The sequence below is a fragment of the Vicia villosa genome, linkage group LG1, assembly GCF_029867415.1.
Source record: "Vicia villosa cultivar HV-30 ecotype Madison, WI linkage group LG1, Vvil1.0, whole genome shotgun sequence".
In the NCBI taxonomy this organism is placed as follows: Eukaryota; Viridiplantae; Streptophyta; class Magnoliopsida; order Fabales; family Fabaceae; genus Vicia; species Vicia villosa.
In genome coordinates, this window is record NC_081180.1 from 246,172,712 (window position 1) to 246,190,009 (window position 17,298).

Genomic DNA, 17,298 nt, shown 5'->3' on the forward strand with positions numbered 1-17,298 from the left:
ACATTGAATTTGACATACATTTCGTATATAACAGAGTAGTGTCCGAGAAACTATCCATTCAATATGTACCTAAAAATTGGTGATACATTAACAAAGTTGTTCAAAAGACAATGTGCTTTAAGAGCTTCGGTCCAACCTCGAGGCTGTCTTCCAACCCCTTGATGTTATGGGGGGTATTAGAGTAGCTCTTCACTTAGACACAAAGATAGAATTACTCCGGTATATTTTATAATTAATTCAGTTAGTTAGTTAGAATTAGTTATGGTTAGTTGGGATTGACTAATAGATAACATGTCCATTACACCTTACATTATCTAGTCTATTTGATTGAGATCAAATTCCTATTTCAACAATAGAAAAACCTATTCCCATAGTAGTGTTGGCATCAACACAATTAATTAATGATATTGACATGGTTAATTCAATCATCATGGCCATAAAAATATACCAAAGAATTGATAAAAAAACAATTTAATTTTTTTAAATAGGTGAAGGGATAATAACTGTCTAAAATTCATATTTAGCCTTACAATATCTTATGTGTCGATGAGCTTACTTATAGTGTTATCATCATCACATCACCATATCATACTAGCACAAAATGGAAAATGAATACAAACGTGCACCATTCATTAATCACACACATCAAGCACTTCTTCTAAGGAACAAAACAAAAAGTTAAAAACATACACAACCAAAACAAACACAACTCATGTTCCATTTCCATATTGCTGTTTAATTGCCGAGCTAGTTTTCCTCAATGCCACAATCATAGAACTTCCATAACTTCTAAGATAAACAACTCTATAATGCAATTGCTCTCTAAAACCACAACTTGATGGTTTATCTTTCAAAGAATTCAGCATCACCACAATCCCACCAAGTTTCACAATCCGATCAACAAATTCAACATCACTAGAATTCCATGTAAAGACAAAATCATAAGACTCATCAAGGAACAGACTCTTTCTCTCATAATCACTATCCATGATTACCACATCAATGCCCTCAAATTCAAAGCCATTGGAAGGACTTACAATGAGAGCCTTATCATCCTTTTTGTAGATTCCTTTCTCACCCATATCATGAAGAATCAAATTCAATACCTCAAAATTGTAAGAACCAAACGACGTTTCAGTTTTGGAAACAACACATGAATGAGAACTCAATGTGAAAGAGAAACCATTAAGAATGTTTCCTAGGAAAGGCAATGTGACAAGAATCATAAACAAGAACAATGATCGAGACAAAACGCGTAAAACCTTAGTATCAGGAATCCTGATAACAATAGAATTATGAGGATTCAAAGCCATTCTTGTTCCGCCATGAAAATGCTTCTTCTTCATCTTTGGTTCAATGGATCAAAACAAAGACGACCCAGATGAAGAAAAGTGAAGATCGATGAGAAGAAAAGTTGAAAGATGTGGACTTTTCTTTAGCGACTGCAAAATCTGGAAGCTGTGTGGTTTCCACCCACAAGAGCAGCAATACGGTTGGTTCGGATTCTACAGCATAAGATCATCAATTGTTTCATTCTTTGGATCTCCATTGTAGAACATGGAAGAAGAAAGAGTGTTTGATTATGTGAATGAGGTGAAGAGAGGGAAAGAGAGATGGGAGTCTATAGAGAGATGAAGATGAGTTGTGCATTGTCTTTTAGTGAGGGAGGTAGTATACTATGTTTAGTTTAACACTATGGTGTCGTGTGAAAATGTTGGTTGTTACCATTTCATTCAAGCTTGCATTTATGTTTATCCAAAAGTAATAACTAGCATTGTTGAGGTGGGGTTAGGCCAAGATATATATAATTGACTCTCTTTCTTTTCTTTTGGTTTGAAAAATCAACTCATTGCTATTTGATGATTTTTACATATTTAGAAGTGTTAGAGTAGTTGTTCGATTAGAGAATAACTTAGTTAGGTTTACTCATTTATAACTTGGAACTAATTAAGTTATTATTTAGTTATTTTGAATTAGTTATGGTAAGATGAGATTGACTAATATTAACAGTTTAGGAGTTTTCAAGATTGTAATTAGTGAATCTATAATGAACTAGTAGTTGAACCCGTGCGATGCACGGAAATTATTTCACTTAAAAAAATTAATATAAAATTAAAATAAATAAAAAAATAATAAATTATATATTTAAAAGCTTTAGATAAAATACAGTAATATGATAAAAATATAGTAGTATAATAAAAAATAGTTGTGGTGTGTTGTTTTTAAGTGGAATTGTTCACCATATTTATGTAAGACCGGTTCAATATAAATCCCAAAGTAAATTTTAAAATAAAATTATTTAAAATAGTAAATTTTATATTTATATTTAAATTTATTTATTTATTTTTAAGGTATAAATTATTTATTAAATATTAATTATTTGAAAATAAAATACAATGTATAATAAGAAAAATTAAAAATAAACATTATCCTCAATGATATTAAAATTATTAGTTAATAAAAGGTCAATTAAAATGTAAAACAAATAATTGATAAGAAGAAAAATTATTGCATATTAAACGCACAACACAAAAGCCAAAATGAAATATATATGTGTAAAAAGAGAAAGAAAAATTCATGAAATAATATCTCAATAAAATATTTACTAATCAAAGTAAAATTGGTTGATAATTGTTAAACATATTTATTTCTTTTTATTATACTGCAGATTAAAAATAATGGGAGTGATTGTGATTGAAAATCGTTACAAAATTAGTTAAAAGGGTTATTGAGTTAGTTTTCTTAAGTCTATAATTAATGACTATTTTTATTAAAAATAATAAAATAAAATTTGAATTAAAAAAATACCTATAGTTAGTAAAAGAATAGTTTAAACAAAAGTAATGTGAAAATAAAGGGATGAATAATGGAGTTAGTGGAAGAAATAACAATTAGTAGTTTTGAAAAATTAATAATAAATTTAAATAAATATAAAAATTTGTTTATTAAAAAAAGTAATAAATTTTAAAATAACTATTTAAATTGGTATTAATGTCAATTACATAAATTTAAAACAATGAGTAGTAGTAAATTGAGATTGGTATCAAATTAGTTGTACTAATGTGGAATACAATTATATAAATTTAATGTAGTTACTTGATTATAATTTTTAATTAATGTAATTTTAAATGATATTATTAGTAATATTTTTTAAATTTTGTTTAAAAATTTGTAGATACACAACTTGCAAAGTTGTGACAGAGGGTTGTGCTCAACTATCTGACCATAACGCAATATGGATCCTTCAATTTGAACATTAATTTCAAAATAAAAAAACTATATAAGAAATTTATAATGTGATAAAATGAGTAAAATGATAAATTTGTCAAAGTGTCTAACCTAATTAGCATTATCACTTACAAATTGGCTATATAAATATACAACATATTTAATCATAAAAAATAAATAAACTTATAAATTATCCAAAAATAGTAAATTAAAAAACAATTATATTAGAGAACAATAATCGAAAAATAAATTAACGAAAAAATAGTGAAGAAGAAAAAAAAAACAAAGAAAATAGAGAAATGAATTAAGAGAGAAAGGAGAAAAAATCTAATAGTCAACGGTGCAATAGATGAGTGGAGAGGTAGTGAAAAGTTACTCCACAATGTAATATTCTGTTGATTCTCTTTATTACCAAATATTTTATTAATTATAGCAATGGAAACATGGGTAATGAGAAGTCTTCGGTGGCTTGGTCCTTGAGTATTGTGTAGCTTTAACTAAATCACAATCAGCATTAACATCCATTGCCATTGCAATTTTTTAATCCACTTTAGGAGGAGTTAAAACACCGTTAAAATCAAGTTCATTTTCTCCAGATGCAAATATTGAATGCTACGAAGGATAGAAGCAGAACTTTAGAAATATAAATGAAGATAAAGATAAAAACAAAAGGTCAAGAATATATAAACATTTTCTTAACTGGTAACAACTTTTGCAACATGCTCTTTAAATTAATTATAAGCAAATATGTACATATATGATATGGTTGCAAAAATAATATGAATCTACTTTTAATATATAAAAAGAAACTATTATCAAAATTATAGATAGAATTTATTCAAAATATTTGAGTTGGATTCCTCTTAACGAAACTTTACATTGTCAGTCTCTTTCCTTGATAAAACAGATGTTTAAGACAATTTCACATGCAAATTACATATCACTAATATATTATGCAATTCCAACGTTCTACATAATTATGCAACTTTTTCGCTTAGTATATTGATATATTTAGATTTAGATACCATGATATATTTCAATATAGTCAATATATTCAATGGGAATTTATCACTCACACAAAAACTTCTCAAAATATATTTCATGCATAAATATATGTTTAAATATCTATCTCTTTAAATATCATGAATGTTTATGCATTTAGATGAGCGTAGAAAAGAAAATTAATGTTTTTGACATGCCTCTGTTTTGCTTAGATGATGTAGCAGATATGAACTGGACAGTTCATTCAACTCTTTTTTGTATTCACGTGTAGCTATTTGAACTCAATTGAAACAAAATATATGATAATAAGATACTTGGTTTTAAAATTTTAAATTTCCACGCTTTAAAATATATTGTTCCCTCCAAATTGTGTTGCGATGAATTAAATTATTTACTAATTAACAATCATTGTGCTTAGAATGCAAGAATAATTAAAAACACACTTAAACTAATAAGCACTTAAACAACATCAAAAACACTTACCATAAATCGTTTGCAGCTTATTTTTAACTACACTAACACAACCTTCGCGTGTCATATCCACCATATTCTCCATTTATAACATCAAATAACAACAACAAAACTCAAACGATTAAGTATTAAACTAAGCATCATAGCTAAAGAAACTAAAATAATTTGAAATTATAAATCGAATTAATCAAAACAGAGTTTCTTCCTTCCTCTCTTAAGCACAACAATAACTCATTGTTATAAATAAAAGTGAAAATAGTACTCTCTTAACAACAACAATAACAACAACAGGTGACAACACTCATGAAACATGAACTGAAATAAAATCTAATTATATAAAACAAGCCGAAAAAGATGTTACAGCGGCAGTGACGAATTCCACCTTGAGCTAGCACAGTCCTTGTAGTTCGAAAGATCTGAAGTAGAGAGAGATTGAGACAACAAACTTACGATTTCCAGAAGAAGTTCAGGATGCTCAGATCCTCTCCTTTTCTCTTTGAATCCATTTTTTATTTTTTTATTCTCAAAAACATGGTTTGTGTTGCTGAAGAATGAAGTTTGTGTTTGGTGTGTTAAAGTGAAAATGACGAAGGTGAATATTTGAAATTGAGATGATGAAAGTTATGGAAAATAAAGGTTTACTCTTTGAATGTTGTATGCACCTGGAAGTGTTTTAGAATAAATAATGTACTTTCTTTCTAAAACATGGTGATAAGCCTTTTAACTTTAATTGTGATTTTTTGGTTGCCGCATGCATTGAGTGGTGCATTTTGAATTTGCGTTGAAATTTGGTGAGTCACTTTTAAAGTATGCATGGTAAAGTGTTAAAGAATAATTAGTAATTATGACACATTATTTTAAATTTTTTTAAAATGGTTAAGAATGCAAAATGATGTTATGAACATGAATAATCAATTAGTTTCAACTTGGATTATAAAGTAAATTTTCGAAAAAGTTGATAATTATTATAAAAAATCTGTAAATTAAATAAGTTCATAATTTTGCCGCTTGATTTCATGGGGAAGGGGAATTAGGCCTCCAATGTTTTGGAAAAGGATAATGTAAATGAAAGGTCATAAACAAATTATTAAGAATTAAAAAAAACGTGTTATGCAAGACCAAAGTATAATAATTTTTAAAAAATTGAATTATTAAATTAACAATTATAGTAAGATTTCCTAATGTAGAAATAATAAAAATAGTAACCTCTCTATAATTGTGACACTTGTCAAAATTGCCTAAAATCTCATTTTGCTTTATTATATTGTATGATTAGAGATTTACTTGAGCTCACACATGGTATCAATCTTCAATTCTCTTGCTTTTCACACAATAATCTTTTTTCTTCTTCTTTTTCCCTAATCGTTAATCTGCTTCATTAATGGTGCATGACGATGAATCTTCCCGAAAATCCCTCCAATGTTCAAAACTGAGGTAAATTAAATCAACAATGCAATCTCTAAAGATTATGAAAACTGGATTGTTCAAGATCAAACTTTGTTAATTTGGATTCCTTCAACAATTTCTAAACTGGTGCTCCATATGATTCTTACCTACAGACGTTCCTATAAAATTTGGGACAAAATTCACAAACATTTTCGTGCTGTAATGAAAGCACATGTTCTTCAGCTACGAACCAAACTCAAATCAAGCAAGAAACTAAGTCGTTCAGCCTCATTTCTTCGCATTAAAGCTATTGTTGATTCACTTTTGTCTTTAAATGACATAGCCACTGAGAAAGATTAAATTGATGTTGTTCTTGATAGACTAGAGACTACAATTCATTTTTTTTACTCCGCTCTATGGACAATTTAGACCTCCCACCGTGTATGATGTTGAAGCGCTTTTGTATGTTCAAGAAGTTCAGCTAGATAAGTTCATACAAGAACTCTTTGTCTTCAACGTCTCTGCAAATATTATACATTGAGAACCAATTATTTAGCGCAACATAACTCCTATTTGTGACTTTAGTCGTAGTTGAGGCTGCTTCTAGGATAACTCTTCAGGCTCGAGACCTACTTGTCATCTCTGTGCAAAGTATAGACATGTAGTTCTAAACTGTTGGCATATGTATGAGGAACACTTTGTGCCATCTACTAGTATAGATATTGTTAGCACCATAGTTTTAGGATTAACACAATTTTACTAAAACATGGTTTACTGCAAATGTTATGGAAGATGTTCTAACATGTTGCTCAGGAAAGATGTCTTGACAAAGGTTGTGACATGTTATACTAGAACATTAACATATGTTGTTTTTAAATCTTGACTGATTTGATTTGATTTTGTGATATTTCTTTTGGATATTTCTCGGTTTTTTTCACAGATCAAGAAGATTTAATCTGGAACAAAATTTTGTATCTCCATCTGTACAAGTGGCCAAAATTGGATGCTAAGACAATTTAGGAAACTTGATATTTGTGTTGCAAGATTTAAGGAGATTTATCTACACAATTGGTACATCAATCAGCTTATGGATCAAGAAATATCTAGATGTAGATTTCAAAGCCCATGGACTGCAGATGTGTATTTAAAGAGAAGACTCAACCTAATGTAAAAAAATCTTTTCAAAATTTGTAAATTTGGGGAAGCAAAAAGTTGAAGGGTTGAGAGTCTCTTTGTGTAGGTGCTTTATCACTCTTGTATCTTCTGATACTCGTGGTAGACGTTTTTCTCTTACTCATAAGCCTTTAGGTAATGAGTTGAGCTTTTTTTTCACTCTTTAAGTTTTACAGTTGATAACATTTTGAGTAATGGCTTTAAAAGGGTTTTGGTATCAGAAAGTAACGATTGCAGGAAAAAGTAAGTAATGATGGTAAAAATTTGGGTTTTGAACGGTTTAAAAAACATGTTAAGATTGGATTTTGTTAATCTATTTCATAAATGTCCTATTAATTAAGCATGTGAACTTGCTAATGATCATTATAATCACGTATCCTTTCAATATGGTTTATCTCTAGAGCGATATCATGAGTGTTATCATATTAACCATGGATGATGTATCGTGCTAAAAATCAACACAATAATTTTTATAGCTTGATACAAGTAAATATTAACTCATTAATCTATGTCTAGAGTTTGTTCATTGATAGATGAATATCTTAGGTCAAGGTTTGAAAAATACCTTTCAATTGTGATTGAAATCAAACATATAATATTAAAAGAAAAGATATTCATCATATATTGATCATTAACAAGGTTCACATACAAAATATAAAAAGAATCGCATACTATCTAGATTAACTACCTCTAATCTTGACACAAGAGATGTTTAGCTATCCATAGACATGGTAGCTTCAATAACAAGTAAAATAAGAAGATGATCAAGCATCAACTTTAATTTCTCGACTATTGTTGCAGAATCAACTTCGACTCTTTGATTCTTCACTTCTACAGTGTTTTTGCTCTGTTTTCTCTCAAAAAGGTGTTGTATCCCCAAAAAACTTATGGAAGGTATTTATAGAGGTGGCAAAAAGTCACGAACCGGGTTTAGCCCACTTTTGCATGCTAAGCGCGTTGCCACTTAAAGTTAAATTGCCTTAGAGTGCGCTAAGCGCGCTAGACGGGGCTTAGCGCAAAACTCTCTGTCCAACCATCTTCCACTGCGCTGGGCCGCACTAAGCGTGCCTTGTAGCATGATTTTCTTCCACAAAAATGCTTGGAATCCATTTCTCATCTTTTCAATGCTCTAAGCTTCAACCAAGTGCATAAACCTACAATTTTAACTAAAAAGTGATTAACTAAACACTATTTACTCGATTAAATTAACATACGATTATTTACACTAAAACAAGGGGATTGACAAGAATATGCAATAAATAGAGTAAAAAAACACCACAAAATTAAACTAAATATTAACACATTTTGGCACCTAACAACTCTCGTCAACTTGCATCTCTGTTTGTCCTCGAACGAAGGTAAAACTCTACAAGAAACAAGACGAATTTTTGAAATAAAGCCAACTAGAGAAAAATGTATGGTTCAAATTCAACAGACATGCACACAAGTAGTTACCAATCGCTTCCTCAGAATCAAAACATGGTTATGACCTGAGTTCTAAACACAAACATCGATGAATGCATACTCAAGCAACAACATGTTCATAATTGAATCACCTAACTCTCTCCATATAAAATGGATGAAGAACTATGTACAAATTTACAAGGGACAAAACACTCTTACTGGTAGTATTGCTTACATCAAGATCAATTCATGCATTCATCAAACAAATCAAAAAGAAAATCATAGAAACAAAATCACAAAGGACTTTTCAAGGTTGTTTCTTAGCAAGGGTTACAACAAAGGGTCATATATACAAGGTCATTAAAACAAAAATGAGATAAAATTTATGAAGAACATTTCAACTATGTACAAATTCCATTCTTGCTCTTAGATAAATCCATTTTCTTTCATCCTTCAATTTCTTTTCCTATAGTGCAATCTTTTCTTTTCTTATAAATTCTCTTTTTTCTTTCTTTTTTTTCTTTACTTTCACATGTTCTTATTTGAAAAATGTTCTCATTTTGAATTTTTCTTAAAAGATGAATTGTTCCACCAATTCTTTCTTTATTTTCTCATAAAAATGGCTCTTCCCAAATTTAACCATTTCTTTCTTTCAAGACAATGCTCTTCATTCAACGATATTTCAACACATAGGTCAAGTGTTTTCAATAATAAAAATAGAATGAATCAATAATAACTGTTTAATGATCAATAACAAAAAGCACTAAGTGGTACACTTAGTAATTTGTTGGGCTTTTGATTGATTCACTAAAAAAATTTATGGCTCAAAAGAGGCTCACAAATGCTCACACTTCTCACAAGGTAGATTGAGGCCCTTCTTGGATTGGTGGTCATTCTCATCATAAAAAAATTGCCTTGATCCTTTCTAAGTTTCCACAATTTTGACATGAATGCAAGATTTAACATGAATTAAACGAGGTAAAACAAAAATACTAATCATCCTTCGCATTTTCGTGAACAATGAAAAGTCACTCACATTTATGGTATTGTCTTAAATAATTCCGGTATGAACAAGCATTTGCAAAAAGATTCATGACATGATTTTGCATAAAACACAAATTTCATAATCATATTAACATTCTACAAAGCAATAACAATGTACCTTATTTTGCGCATCAGATCAATTTTTTTTCTAAACATGACACTTATTTTTTTGGACAGAGAGAGTAATAAATGATTTTTTTTTTTTAATTTTTAAAATAAAACCCATTTTGTGGTTAAGTAGAGTATTATTTTAGGGAATATTAGAAAACAAAAGCATAAGGTGATTTTGTGCGAACTAGTACAAAGGTTTGGAAGTGCTCAGAGTAGAATTCCGGCGAAGAAGAAAAAAATGGGAGTTGAGAAGCAAATCATAAGACCTGGAACCGGTCCCAACCCTAGCCGCGGCCAGAGCGTCACCGTTCACTGCACCGGTTACGGTAACCTCTCTCACTTTCATCTCTCTCCATTTCAATTTTCTCTCCAAACCCTAGATCCACTTTTTGTTTAACTGATTCATGCCCTAATTATTTGTGACGATGATGAATCTACAGGTAAAAACGGTGACCTATCTCAGAAGTTCTGGAGCACCAAGGATCCTGGCCAGCAACCATTCACTTTCAAAATCGGCCAAGGTTCTGTCATCAAAGGTATTATTCTCAAATGCTAATCACGAACACCGAAAATACGACACCGACACTGACACCGTTAATAATTTTAAAAAATAATAAATTAAACTTAATCAGAAGTGTAGTTTCAGTTACTGACACATCTATTTTCAGAGACGTCGGTGCTAACCTAACATCTTATTCATTAAGTGATTTATTCAAACTATCTGTGTATGTAGGATGGGATGAAGGTGTCCTTGGCATGCAACTCGGCGAAGTTGCTCGTCTTCGGGTATATTATCTATTGCTTGTTATTTTCTTACAACAACTTGTTGCTACTTATGTTCTGTTGGATTGACTTATTTGAGCTTATTTATTGATATAAGCACTTGTGAATTGTGATATTGTTTTAGAGAGAGCTTATGGAAATTGCTTATGATATGTTTATAATTACTATTATGAAAGCAATTTATAGTTTATATCAAAGTATTTTGATCTTGTTTATAGCTTATACGTAAGCACTTCTATAATAAGGGTTATATGCTATATGTTTGTTTTTACTTGCACAAGATGGAGATCCATTTAGATTTGTATATATTGAGTGTATGTTTGGTTTAACCTTTGGGAGGTAAAAGCAATTTCAGAGGTGTAGAATTGATTTTGGAATGATTTTGAGGTGTTTGGTTCTTCTACAGTAGAATTGATTCTGCCTCCAAAATTGATTCTAGTTGAAGTTAGAATTTGTAGCTTTTGAGTATAAACGTGATTTAATTTATTGTTCAATTCAATTTTGCTTAAAGTTATTCAAACATAAATCTCTTTACATTCAACTCAAATTTTACATTCAAACAGAATCAATTTTACAACATCAATTCTCCTAAAATCAATTGTTTTTCACTTCAAAATCACACATATGCTAAATTTTATCAATCTGATTCCAGTTGATCAATCAAATGTTCTTATTGCATATATCATGTTTATAATTTTTTGCGATTTGGATAATCCAACTGTTATTCACTTTGTGTATAATCTTGCAGTGCTCTCCTGATTATGCTTATGGTGCCGGTGGTTTTCCTGCCTGGGGAATACAGCCCAACTCTGTCTTGGAGTTTGAGATCGAGGTCTTAAGTGCACAATGAAAACCGAAAAACTTTTTAGTCTTTCCTATGGTAAATTATTAGTATGAGTTGAGTATCCTCTATTTCCTTGGACATGTTTAATTGTATCGTTGCGCTATGAATGATATCTACCGAGGTTGAGTTGTTAGAACTTGAATGCTAAATAAAACTCCACTGGTCTGAAACTCTTCAGTATTAATATTTGCTACCTTTTACTATATCCTCCAATTTCTTTATCAATTAGGAAAGTGCTTATTGCTTATGCTTTTTGTTTCTGCTTCCTGTGAAAGTCTTGAGATGGTTTTTCTGGCTTTCTGCTTTCGTTTATAAGATTGTTGCATAGGTCATATTTGGATAAAGGTTAGTTATGAGATTATAAGAAAAACTTTTTTTGCTTATTGTGTATTTGTTGATACTTGCTCATAAGCTATTGAAAGCTTCTGTATAACTTATTGACAACAGAGAAGTTCTTGGAATAATGCTCGACATAAGCTCTTTTTGTAACGGCTTACTGTTGTAGGAAAGCTCTCAGAAGCACCTTGCTTCTGGCCTGGCCTTCAGTATTCAAAAACACTTCAAAAACACTTGTGTAAACTTCGAGAAACAAATTGTATGTTAGAACTGTGATTTTTTCCACCTTACAACAGCTTTTTTCTATGATTTTCAATCAACTATATAAAGTATACATTAAGTACAAGGCATGATTGTGCTAAGAGTAAGAGTATAAGGTTCAAGCTAGAAATGAATGACTTCTTTTGTATGTTATTTTCATTATAGGTTTTCTTTCAAATAATAAGATCAAATAATACATTCAAAAGAGTTAAAAGACTCTTTTAACTCAAATAAGCTTCAACCTTATACATTTTTTCTTGGGTTGGCTTCAACCTTATACTTTTAGCACAATCATGTCTAGCTAAGACTAGTGATATGAAAGACTCATAATTTAAGAGAAGTTGTTAGAATTTAAATTTAAGTGATTAGTCATACATTAAACAAAAATGAGCTATAAGAAGGATATATAAAATAAGCAGATATATTGAAGTGTCATTAGTAATTTTTTTAGTTGAATTTTGTTGCTTTTAGCATAACTTATGCTTTGGGTGGCATTTCATGTTTATTTAATTATATATTCTTATCTATTGTCATTTTTATTGAAACATACACAATTTTAAAACTTATTTATTTTAATAATAGTGAGGTGTTAAATTATTATTATTATAGTTTTCACTAAAACTTATAAAAAGAATGCTATTTGTTATTTCATATTTATCACACTTAATTAATTATTACTATTTTGTAATGTTAATAATAAACACATTATATGTTATATATTTTGAAGTTATTTTGCTTTTGTGACATACTATAAATATATAATCATGCATTGATAAAAATTAAATGAAATAATTTAATTCAAACCACATGATATTTTAATCTTTGGAAGGCACGAACCCAAAACCTGTAAATAGTGTGGAAGCAACGTATATACAAATTTAGAGAATCTCATTATACACCCATATATTTTCGGAGATGTATTTTCGAAGTAATCTAATATTTATTAAACATTAACAAAACCTGTAAATAGTGTGGAAGCAACGTATATACAAATTTAGAGAATCTCATTATACACCCATATATTTTCGGAGATGTATTTTCGAAGTAATCTAATATTTATTAAACATTAAAATTAAGGTGAATCAATTGTATTATTAATATGATTAATTGTATTAATTAAGATATACAATTAAATATATATTATTATAATCAACATATAATAATATTATCAATTTATTAAATATTTAAATCAACACATTATTTTCATATAAAATTAATTTAAAAAAATCTAATATAAGTTAAAAATTATAATGCTAATAAGAGGAAATTATTTTTAACGTCATAATTTTATTAATTATAATGCATAATGTTGTAGTCATCCAAAAAATAATTATTTTTATAATTTAAAATTTTTTATGACAAATAAATTATTACAAAATTAAAATTTTATTTAATCTCTTTAATTTTTATTTATAATAATTTGTATTTAAGTTATTCTTTATCAATAACAACTCTCTTTAATTATATTATAACTATATTATAAATAAATATTTTTTTAAACTAAAACTTTAAAAAAAAATTGAATATTAGTTAATTCGGATATGCATATCTTAAAAAAAAATTGAGTTAGTTCGAATATACATATCCCAAAGATACTTTGGAATTTCAAAAGATGTTCACCTTATTTCAATCTACATAAAAATCTTCAAATTTATAGCATTAAGTATCCCACAATTATTCTATGCAATTATTAATACTTAAATAATTAGTTTCTTTTTAAATATGAACAAAACTATCATTATATATAAATAACTAGATAACCGGGTATTATAGCATAATTTATTTTTATTTGTGGGCAATTTAATTAATTTTAATTATTTTTATAAACAAATTTTTAGTTATATATCATAAAAAAAAATCTCCCAACGTACTAGGTGTTTTATTTAGAGCTGGTGAGTGTTTTAGCCCATACGAGCTTAGCCTACGTTGGTCTCTATTTAGAGTTTTTTTTTTTTTTTTTCTTTTGGATATTTAGAGCTAGTGTCTTATTATTTTTTTTGGAATTGTTTTTTTTTTTTTTTGCTTAAATGCACTTTTCGTCCCTGAAAGTTAGCGAGTTTTTAATTTTCGTCCCTGTAAGTTATTTTTTTTGGTTTGAGTCCCTATATTTCACTTTCGCGTTTGTTTTAGTCCCTAAAATCAAAATCCGTAGGAAATTTCACAGGAAAATCCGCAGGTAACCTACAGATTTTCCTGCGGATTTTGACTTTAGGGACTAAACCTCAAGCAAAAAGTAAGATATAGGGACTCAAACAAAACAAAAAAACTTACAAGGACGAAAATCAAAAACTCGTTAACTTACCGGGACCAAAAGTGCATTTAAGCCTTGTTTTTTCTATTCTAAGCATTGTTTTTTCACCTTAGTAAAAAGTTCAAAACTACTCATAGAATATTGAAATGCATCTTTGGATGCATCTTATTTATGCACAACTCATTTGTTTTTTTAGTCAGATTTTAAATTTATATAAAAAAATAATATGAAAATGCATTTTCATAAATGTATCTCCGGACGCCTTTTTTGTTGAATACGCGTCAGAGTCTGTTCTCATTCCTCATTTCACTTGTACTCTCTCAACTCACTCAACTTTCAAACTTTCTCAACTCACAAACTCTTAAACTCTCTCAACTCACGTTCAAGTTTTTACCATCAATTCAAAATCGATCAAAGAGATCACAATCAAACTCATATTAGATAAGTTTTGATTTCTCTATACATTTTTTATTTCTTTATACATTTGTAGAAATTGAGCACTATGTTGTCTAATAGGTAGTTTAGATTTGTTATTTAACTAAGGAATGTGTTTGATAGGTAGTTTAAATGATCAATGTATTTTTTGGATGTTGGATTTGATTGTATTTCTGCCATTTTCGTTATTCTAAGTTGCAAAACAATTCGAAAATGCACTTCTGATTTTTTCAAGTATTGATTTTCAAAATATAGAAATGTATTTTTGTATTTAGTCAATATGCATTGTTTAATTTTATTTTCATTCTGTTTCATCTGTATAATGCTTGTGTAGTTTAATTACATAAACTGATAATAAAGATAGATTGAGGCACAGCAGAGTTGTGTAACATGCATTAGTTTGGAAGGAAATAGCTCAAGCCCCACAAGCACCTGTCGGTTCTACTTTGATTGATGCGGAGGCATCAACTTCTAGGACTCATGCATCTCCGCCTTCGTCTTCCAGAAGGAGGAAGGTGTCACCACCTTGAAGGATAGAAAAACACTTAGAAAGGGGGGGTTTGAATAAGTGTAGCTTTAAAAACTTGACAGATAAAAATAAATTGCACAGTTATTTTTATCCTGGTTCGTTGTTAACTAAACTACTCCAGTCCACCCCCGCAGAGATGATTTACCTCAACTGAGGATTTAATCCACTAATCGCACGGATTACAATGGTTCTCCACTTAGTCAGCAACTAAGTCTTCCAGAGTCTTCTGATCACACACTGATCACTCCAGGAACAACTGCTTAGATACCCTCTAAGACTTTCTAGAGTATTCTGATCCACACGATCACTCTAGTTACAACCTGCTTAGATAACCTCTAAGACTTCCTAGAGTATTCTGATCCACACGATCACTCTAGTTCCTTACAACTTAATGTAATCAATTCTAAGAGTATTACAATTGCTTCTTAAAAGCTATAATCACAAACTGTGATATTTCTCTTAACGTTTAAGCTTAATCTCACTAATATATTACAACAGCAATGTAGTGAGCTTTGATGAAGATGAAGATTCTGAGCTTTGAATAGAACAGAGTTTTAGCAAGTTAATAGGAGTTGTTTTGTTCAGAATCGTTAACCTTGCTTCTCATCAGAACTTCATATTTATAGGCGTTGGAGAAGATGACCGTTGAGTGCATTTAATGCTTTGCGTGTTCCGTACAGCATCGCATTTAATGTTATACGCTTTTGTCAGCTACCTCGAGCCTTGTTCACGCTGTGTCTACTGACGTTGCCTATAATAGCTTTTAACGTTCCTTTTGTCAGTCAACGTAGCTTGCCACTTGTACTTCCTTCTGATCTGATGTTTGTGAATACAACGTTTGAATATCATCAGAGTCAAACAGCTTGGTGCAAAGCATCTTCTGATCTTCTGACCTTGAAGTGCTTCTGAGCGTGATACCATCAGAACTTCAGTGCTTCTGATCTCATGTTCTTCTGATGCTTCCATAGACCCATGTTCTGATTCTGCTTCGACCATCTTCTGATGTCTTGCCAGACCATGTTCTGATGTTGCATGCTGAACCCTTTGAGACAAAGCTTCTGAGCGCTGAATTATGCATACTCTATATATTTCCTGAAAAGGAAATTGCATTGGATTAGAGTACCATATTATCTTAAGCAAAATTCATATTATTGTTATCATCAAAACTAAGATAATTGATCAGAACAAATCTTGTTCTAACAATCTCCCCCTTTTTGATGATGACAAAAACATATATAAATGATATGAATTTGCGATCAGAAAGAGCAGACGGCAAAAGACAAATTACACAGCTATAGCATAAGCATATGAATATGTCTCCCCCTGAGATTAACAATCTCCCCCTGAGATAAATAATCTCCCCCTGAAATAAATACTCGAAGAACTTTAATAAAAGACTTCTCTGATTATTTCGGTAGAGACGATCACATAAGCTTCTTGTCTTTAGAGAATTCATAGCTTCTGACTTCTGCTTCCATTGGACAGCTTCAGAACTAGAATTTCTTTAGATCCCTAGAATACTCACAGCTTCTGATTCCTGCTTCCATCTAGGACAGCTTCAGAACTTGAATTTCTTTGATCTTCAGAACATTCACAGCTTCTGATTTCTGCTTCCATTTAGGACAGCTTCAGAACTTGAGTTTCTTTAATCTTCAGAACATTCACAGCTTCTGATTTCTGCTTCCATTTAGGACAGCTTCAGAACTTGAGTTTTCTGGATCTTTAGAATATTCACAGCTTCTGATTTCTGCTTCCCTCGGATAGCTTCAGAGCTTTGAATTTCTACCAACATCACTTCATGCTAGATTTGTATCAGAACATTGTTGAATGTACCAGAGCACCATCAGAGCATCTCTACATCCTGAAATGTTACAGAACAAAAACTAAACGACAAAAGTCAGCATGAACGAGTCAGAACATAAAATGTATATTCGAACACATGATATGTATCAGAGCCATATAGGCTAAAATAATGTATCAGAGCAAATAGAATTTTGTCAGAGCAAATAGACAAATATGGATCAAATTCTATTATCAGTG

The 17,298-nt window shown here is 30.1% G+C and overlaps 2 protein-coding genes across 2 annotated transcripts; one reads left to right on the forward strand and one right to left on the reverse strand.

Moving 5' to 3' along the window:
- Nucleotides 1-710: 710 nt before the first annotated feature.
- Nucleotides 711-1,313, reverse strand: LOC131598460 (uncharacterized). The gene has a single exon (XM_058871059.1). It carries the CDS (start codon nt 1,311-1,313, stop codon nt 711-713), a length of 603 nt encoding a protein of 200 aa, XP_058727042.1.
- An 8,656-nt stretch (nt 1,314-9,969) lies between these two features.
- LOC131625067 (peptidyl-prolyl cis-trans isomerase FKBP12) lies at nt 9,970-11,649 on the forward strand. The gene is made up of 4 exons (XM_058895970.1): nt 9,970-10,145; nt 10,260-10,355; nt 10,553-10,605; nt 11,351-11,649. Exons 1-4 carry the CDS (start codon nt 10,058-10,060, stop codon nt 11,450-11,452), a joined length of 339 nt encoding a protein of 112 aa, XP_058751953.1. The 5' UTR covers nt 9,970-10,057; the 3' UTR covers nt 11,453-11,649.
- The last annotated feature ends 5,649 nt before the right edge of the window (nt 11,650-17,298 follow it).